Below are 7,391 nucleotides of genomic sequence, written 5' to 3' on the forward strand. Positions count from 1 at the left end.
ATCATTCAGTGACCCCCTCATGCCCTGTGGATGGGGGCATTGTCATCCTGGAGGAGACCACTCCCATTAGGAATTCTCAAATATGTTTTTGTAATTAAGAGTTTATACACTGCAACCCTACTATAATATCTCTCTTTATGTAGTTGTCAACAGACTGTTCTTGCTGACGCAGTCTGATCACATCCTGCATTGAGATTCTCAGTCACCTGAAAAGAGTTGCTCTACTGGTTTTCCTTACATGTCGCACTAATGCACGAGCATTACGGTCATTGAATGTACATTTCTGACAAAAATTTCCGACCCTATTGACTGATGTCTTTCCTATAGATCTGAATGCAGATGTCACTTTAGTAACTGTTGAAACACAACATGCACAACAGAGGCTGCTTCCCATGACTTCACGGTCGGGCCCCTCCTACCCTCTCCAGTTCCTATAAATGTGTAAATGATGTGGATAGTCTGTGTCACTGTTTGCGTCGACTGAATTATCCACTCCCTGCATTTTGAAAATCGTTGAGGCCCTGAATCAACAAGAACGCGTCTGTTCGCCTAGCAACGACAAAAACACTGGTATCGACCCTTTGGTTTCGGCAGAATGGCAGACGAGGATGAAGCAAGCAGCCACCAGACAAAGAGGGTTTTTATCAATCGCATCGACTCATATTCATCAAAATGCATTGCAAAGGCATGTCAGTTCGTGCACTTGTTTTCCCTCAAACATCTGCCTATCTCGCTGAATCTTTTAAATCCCATACATTGATCTGCTATGATGTCAGGCCAGTTTGTTTGTCACGTTTACCTGAGTTCCGCCGAGTTTTCCTGACTAGTAGGCTAACTGGAAATTCGCGTAACAATGCATGTACTGTATGTATGCTATGTACCCTATTCAACCTGGAGTTTAGACAACTTTTCCTTGCTGTTAGTAACTTGGAATGCGGCGTGTACCTCGAACGCCCGCTGCTGCAGTTGAAATTAAATATAAAAAAATAAAACAATACAAAATAAAAAGTGCTACATTAGGTAGTACTTAACCCAATTTACTTACATTTATCGGTAATCAAATTCGAATTGCCGACTGGTGACGAACCGAGTTGACTGCATAGGGCAGAACACCTATGCGTAGCTGACCTGTTTAAATTTTTCTGCATCATATCATGTAATTAAAAAGCAAAGATTACTTGTTAGTATACAGACTTTGTGTGTAGGCCTATGTAACCATTTTTATTATGTATTTGAATTATTTCATGGCATTCATATTTAAATTGTTCTTTTTTCATACACTGCAGTTTTTGTCTACCTGTACTGTTGGAGCATCACTGGAGGAAGCTAGGGATGCTGAGATGGAAGAGGAAGAGGATAGTCTGTCTAAAGAACAGAAGTCAAAAGTAGAGAAAGGGACTTTTGAAATTGTTGGAACCGTTTCAAGCAAAGATGAGAAGAAAAATTTCAGTTTTGCAACTGAAGAGTATTATGTGAGTAAGGGCTCTTGGAACACTTCCACACCAAGTTTCCTTGATGTGATTTGAACCCATGCACATTTTAAATTATAGGAACTTTTGTTTACTTTATTTCATAAAAGAAGAATGAGGTTGCAAATTCAAAGCAGTCCAATTATTACTGTTGGAGTATGGGTATTGATACTTTGGTTAATCAATAAAATAGTTGTCTATCTGTGGAAATGTCCTTTTGGAAATTTATAAAACAATATATAAGAATTTATAAAAATAAATACTGTAGTCTACTTCTGGAGATCTCACCTCCCTAGTTGGTTCTCGGATTGTTCTGGTATGCATAGCATTGGACATATATACTTAATTGGACTGGAAAATGGAGGTAAACTGAATATAGGGAATGTTGGAGAAATATATTAGGACTAGCATCTTGGTCTAACACTGGTTACAATAACTGCCCTGTTTTGCAGTCGATGAACCGGGAAGAACTTCTCCTGAGGCTGATGAAATGTGATATTATTATTTACAATATCACTGAAAACACTGACCAGATAGATGAGGCATCTTGGGCAATTTCAGGTAATTACTACTTCTAAGTCATCATATACTATGATCTTGTAATAGCAATGACTACCGTTGACCATAAAGTGTCGCTCTTGTTACTTCATTTCAGCGCTACATGCAGACTTGGACAATTTTAATGACCCAAAGATGTTCATCTTGATATCAACTGTGATGACCTGGGGCATGAGCAAGCCCATTGATCCAGTGAGTATGTTGTTCATTTGTGGTCTGTTCAGTTTTGAGTCCATTGTGAAATTCAATGGCACTTGTGCCGTGAAATTAAACTGTAGTGTTGCTCCATGCTATACTAGATAAACATGATTCTGTAATTAATTGAATTTGCTGAACTTGCTTTTTTCTTAACCTTAGGATCAGCCTGAGATTCCTTTCACTGAAGAAGACTACCGAAGAAGGCGACCTCATCCCAATTTTAAAGACCATATCAGTGTGGAGAAACTTGTTGTTAAAATGGGGAAGACAGTATGTGCACCCACAAGAATACTATAACTGATAACTGACATTTTACAGTTACTGCATGAGCATCACACACTCTCAGGATCTGATATAGGAATTTAGCTTTTATTTTCACCCTACTTGTACCGTAGGCATTCACTAAGTAACATTTTTATTTTTCAGAACAAGTACAAGTTTTCTACTTATGTTGTGGCCTCAGGGCTTCAGTATGGCATGGGAGAGAACATTTTTCACTTCTTTTTCAAGGTAATTAATGTATAAGATTAATTCTTGTTGTTGGGCTTTGATATTCTGGGATCATGCGGTTGTTTCACATTTGATCACATTTTTCTGCTTTCCTCTAGACTTCATGGATGGGGGAGGTTTCAGAAATTCCTGTCTTTGGAGCAGGGAGCAATATCATTCCTACTATTCATGTCAACGACTTGGCCAGGTTTATTGTTATATTGATTTGACTCATTGGCTTTTTAGTGTTACAGCTTGTATATTCTTTTAAATGTATAATTATCACGTTTCTCTGCTTGTTTTGAAGTGTGATACAGAATATTGTTGACTTCAAGCCAAATACACATTACTTAGTTGCTGTGGATGATTCCAAGAATACATTAGAAGACATTGTGAAAGTGAGTTGTCACAATTTTAACTAACTAATATTATTATTATTATTATTATTATTATTATTCAACAACAATGATAAATATTATTGTTGTTTTTCCTTTTAAGGTTATAAGCCAAGTTCTAGGTCCAGGAAAAATCCAGAATGTCACAAAGGAAGATGCATTCCTCACAAAGGATTTAACAGTATGTTCTGCATAAGGCAGCCTTACAATACTAGACCACTGAGAGCATTCCAATAGTCTATAAGTGTATGTGCTCATGTCATACAGTACTTACTTCACCAGGCTGTTTTCAAGTTTAATAATTTTTATTGACATGTTCTTTGAGTTTTTAGACTACAAACATTAACATGAGAAACAACTGTGCTTTTTATAGCAAAGAGACATTGATTCTCTCTTTGTAAATCTGCGGATGGAAGCTATTGTTCTGAAGGAGAGCCTGAATGTCCACTGGGTGTGTGAATCTGGAATTGTTGAAAACATCAATCATGTTGTGGAAGAATACAGACAAACCAGGGGGCTACTGGTAAGAGAGCAGCTGTAGTAGTTGGCAACTGCTGGTTATAGCTACAAATATACTGTAGCTATTCAACACTAAGCCTGTTATAGAGGTTAAACCGTAAATCAAGAATTTCAACTGCTTTCCTGGACTTGCTGTATCCTATAGTTAAGATCATAAATGACAGTCATTATTAGTGTGGTTGCAATTATTGTTAACATAAGTGTAATTCCAAGCATAAAATGAAAAGGTTGTTTTTTATCTCTCTGCAATCACCTCTAATCGTTTTCAGTTGCTAGGATGGGATTACAATTGATCCACTCTTGAGTCAGAGGTTCAAATCCAAAAGCCAAACTCGTTTTTCTTAACAGTGCATTAAAACAATTATAAATACTTTTAGATTATCTCAGAATATATGTAAATATTATAACCCAGATGACGCATACAAAATTATGTTAAAGCTACTCATAAACTGTGTTTTTATCCAATCATGTAACGTATATAGTTTGCAGATGTATGTGATATATATATATATGTAAATGTGTGTCTTCCAGCCAATCCGCATCTGTATCCTGGGCCCTCCTGCTGCTGGGAAGAGTACAGTGGCAGAGAAGATCTGCAAACATTACAAACTGCATCACATCAAAGTCAAAGATACCATCGCTGAATGTATTGCACACCTGGTCAGTCTTGAAGTTTTGCATGTGAACCAGAAGCGTAATTTGATGGGGTGCCGTGGGTGCATTGTTTAATGAATTTTGACGAATAACACTGTATCATTTGCTTAGAAAAAGAAAAACATATTTTTAAATAAGTGTTGACTTTTTAATGTATTGTATCTTTAAAATGGACTTGCATTTCCTTTGCGTCATTCTAAGCGTGTTGCTCGATTTCTCATCATGCCTCACGCCCATATGTGCAGTACGACAGACTAGCGCTTCCCCTGAACGAAAGCTGATATGCTGGCACATATCTCACAGGAAAATTACATTTTCACAGCCAAATTTAAAATAATAATATTGGGAATGTTTTTTGGACGTACATTTTCAATGTGAGCTGAAAAGTTGCTGTGCTTTGCCATGAGAATCATCTTACTTTTGTTGTCACAATTTCTCTTTAATTCTATAAATCCTCTAAATGTCTCTAACTTAAAGCTGAAGTTATCCTTTAAACAAAAATGGTTCAAAGCAGTTAAGCAGAGTGAGCATGAATCTTCTTTGGTCATGTTTCAAATGACTGCTTGAATCACAGGAGACACTGAATCAGTTGGAAGATGAGGAAAATGAGAATGATGAGATGGCCGGGGGTTCACTAGAATTCCTTGAAGGTCTAAAGGAGAACATGGATCAGAATGGAGGTGACTGATCTACAGACATCAATATGGAAATAGCCATTAGCCTATTCATGACTCATTGGCTTAGTCCAAAGAATAGCAAGAAAAAAATTATCTTTAGATTTGTATTTTTGTTTAATATTCTTTGTCATTTCATGTTTTAAAAGCTATATAATTGTTAGCATGCTAATGATGAATTTGAATATCTTAGCCTTAGCAAACTGACTCACATCGACAATGACATATATTAAATAGATTTAGTGTAATATTGTTAATTATTTGTTCTTTCAGGACGACTCGATGACCAATTTCTTATTCGAATCATGAGAGACAAACTGAATTCAACCCCCTGCAGAAATCAAGGATTTGTTCTGGATGGTTTTCCTAAAACATATGATCAAGCCAAGGAGCTATTCAGTGGTATTTAAATAAACATATACATTCAGTATGTAAAGGCTATATATTTCCTTCCATATCTAATTTTCTGTTTTGTATTTAGCCGATGAGGATGAACCAGAAGATACACGGTCTAGAGGACCCCCTTTCAACAGAAAAATCATCCCAGGTCTGGCTGCCATTAAACAACCTTTTTCTGTGTGTGAAATGTTTCAGTATATAAATGCATATATACATACATGCACAATGTATACATGCATGTTAATGTGATGTTTATGTTTATGTGTGGGTGTGTTTGTGTGTGTACAGGTATGTAATTAAACCACACAAGTTTGGTAACTACAGTGAACTGCAACATATTTGACAAAAAATATACAGACAATATAAACTGATTGATTGAGGGAAAAAGTAGTGCCTTTTCTCACTACTTTCACTGACCATGGTGCTGTAATTGTGTGCTGTGCTTAATAATAATCTTTTTTGTTACAGAGTACATTTTGTCTCTGAATGCCACTGATGAATTTTTGAAGACCCGTGTGCTCAATCTGCCGGAGATTGCAGTTGAGGGAACTCACTACACACAGGACCAATTTCCCCGAAAGCTGGCAAGCTTCAGAGAAAGCAACGTTGAAGATGAAACAGTGCTCAACTATTTTGATGAGCTGGAGATTCATTTGGAGCACATTGGTAGTACAGGAGTTCAGTATCCAGACTTTCTGTGAGGAAATGGGTGCTTGACCTTTTGACCGAAACCAAATTTACTAATTATTTTTGTACTTTAACATTAGTAGGTGGACACAACCCATTTTGAGAAACTTTAAGTTAAAGTAGTAGTAGCATTTTGATGTGGACACTGTTGTTTCTTTCAGACATTACCAGCAGTGATGACTTGGAGTACTTGGTTGTGATGGAGAAAATCATCAATATTCTGGGGGCTGCAAGAAACTACGGACTCACCCTAGAGGAGCTGGAAGAGGAGGAGCGAAGAATTGCAGAGGAGAGGCTGAAGCAGCTGGCAGCCAAAAAGGCTGAAATTGAGAGAAAAGAAGAAGAGGAGGCAGCCAGCAGGACTGCACGATGGGAGGAATGGGTAAGCTTAGGGCTGTGTATATGTGATTCTACTACTGTGGGATTCTACAAAACAAATGTATATTTTCAGAAATAATCATTTTGATGCCTATATGCTAAGAATCCACTGCATTAACACATTGTTATTTTAAGTGAGTTGTACGTACTTGTGTCATGTTTGCTTGAATGTGTAATGCTGTATGTGCTCTGTAGAGCAAGCGTACGGAGGAGGTTCAGAAGGTGGAGCAGGAGTTGCTGGAAGCCCAGACTGCTCCTTTGCGGAGTTATCTAATGAACAATGTCATGCCAACCCTCACCCAAGGACTGATAGAGTGCTGCAAAGCTAAACCAGATGATCCTGTTGATTTCCTGGTACTTTAATAATAATAATAATAATAATAATAATAATAATAATAATAATAATAATAATAATGAATTATTTCAGTTTAAGGTGAGTATAAGTAATCAAATTATTTGTCTAATCCTTGCTGAATTATTTCTTTCTTTTTTCAGGCAGAATATCTGTTCAAAAACAACCCTCAAGTGTGAAGTGTCAGCTCTTCAGTACAACAACAAATTACATATAGATTACATATACTTTATGACAGTTTATGTGTGTGACATGACGTTAACATTAACAGTCTTGCCATTAAAAACTATGGTATAAGATGCTCTTTGTGTATTCATCAACAGAAAACATTTAGGAATGTGGAATCTTCTTAGAGGTTAATGGCTCCCATTCCAAAAATAAAAAATAAATAAATAAATAATAATAATAATAATAATAATAATAATAAATAAGCATTACAGCAGTTGTCCCTCAAGACAATGGCCTGCATGGGATAAATAGTTTTAGATACCTCAAACTTCTAAAATCTTTCAAATATATTTGTTTTTTGAATCAGTATTTGACCATATATATTTGAATACTTGGATTGGAACAATTTGAAAAGGGTGGTTCACAAATAAATGTTCAAAGCCACAACCAT

At 36.5% G+C, this 7,391-nt stretch overlaps 1 protein-coding gene across 3 annotated transcripts; it reads left to right on the forward strand.

Annotated features, from left to right (window-relative positions):
- Positions 1–538: 538 nt before the first annotated feature.
- Positions 539–7,387, forward strand: ak7b (adenylate kinase 7b). 3 transcript variants are annotated; one of them, XM_035413794.1, is made up of 18 exons: positions 561–685; positions 1,287–1,472; positions 1,922–2,030; positions 2,125–2,219; positions 2,385–2,495; positions 2,652–2,735; positions 2,834–2,922; positions 3,022–3,112; positions 3,213–3,290; positions 3,483–3,632; positions 4,160–4,288; positions 4,857–4,962; positions 5,230–5,358; positions 5,438–5,503; positions 5,824–6,021; positions 6,204–6,424; positions 6,616–6,774; positions 6,916–7,387. In XM_035413794.1, exons 1-18 carry the CDS (start codon positions 596–598, stop codon positions 6,949–6,951), a joined length of 2,127 nt encoding a protein of 708 aa, XP_035269685.1. In that variant the 5' UTR covers positions 561–595; the 3' UTR covers positions 6,952–7,387. The 3 variants fall into 3 exon arrangements, with proteins under 3 accessions (XP_035269696.1, XP_035269706.1, XP_035269685.1); XM_035413805.1 differs by lacking the exons at positions 6,616–6,774; positions 6,916–7,387 and having other exon boundaries at positions 539–685; positions 5,824–6,032; positions 6,204–6,385; XM_035413815.1 differs by lacking the exons at positions 6,616–6,774; positions 6,916–7,387 and having other exon boundaries at positions 539–685; positions 5,824–6,052; positions 6,204–6,345.
- The last annotated feature ends 4 nt before the right edge of the window (positions 7,388–7,391 follow it).

The sequence above is a fragment of the Anguilla anguilla genome, chromosome 1 (assembly GCF_013347855.1).
Source record: "Anguilla anguilla isolate fAngAng1 chromosome 1, fAngAng1.pri, whole genome shotgun sequence".
Lineage (NCBI taxonomy): Eukaryota > Metazoa > Chordata > Actinopteri > Anguilliformes > Anguillidae > Anguilla > Anguilla anguilla.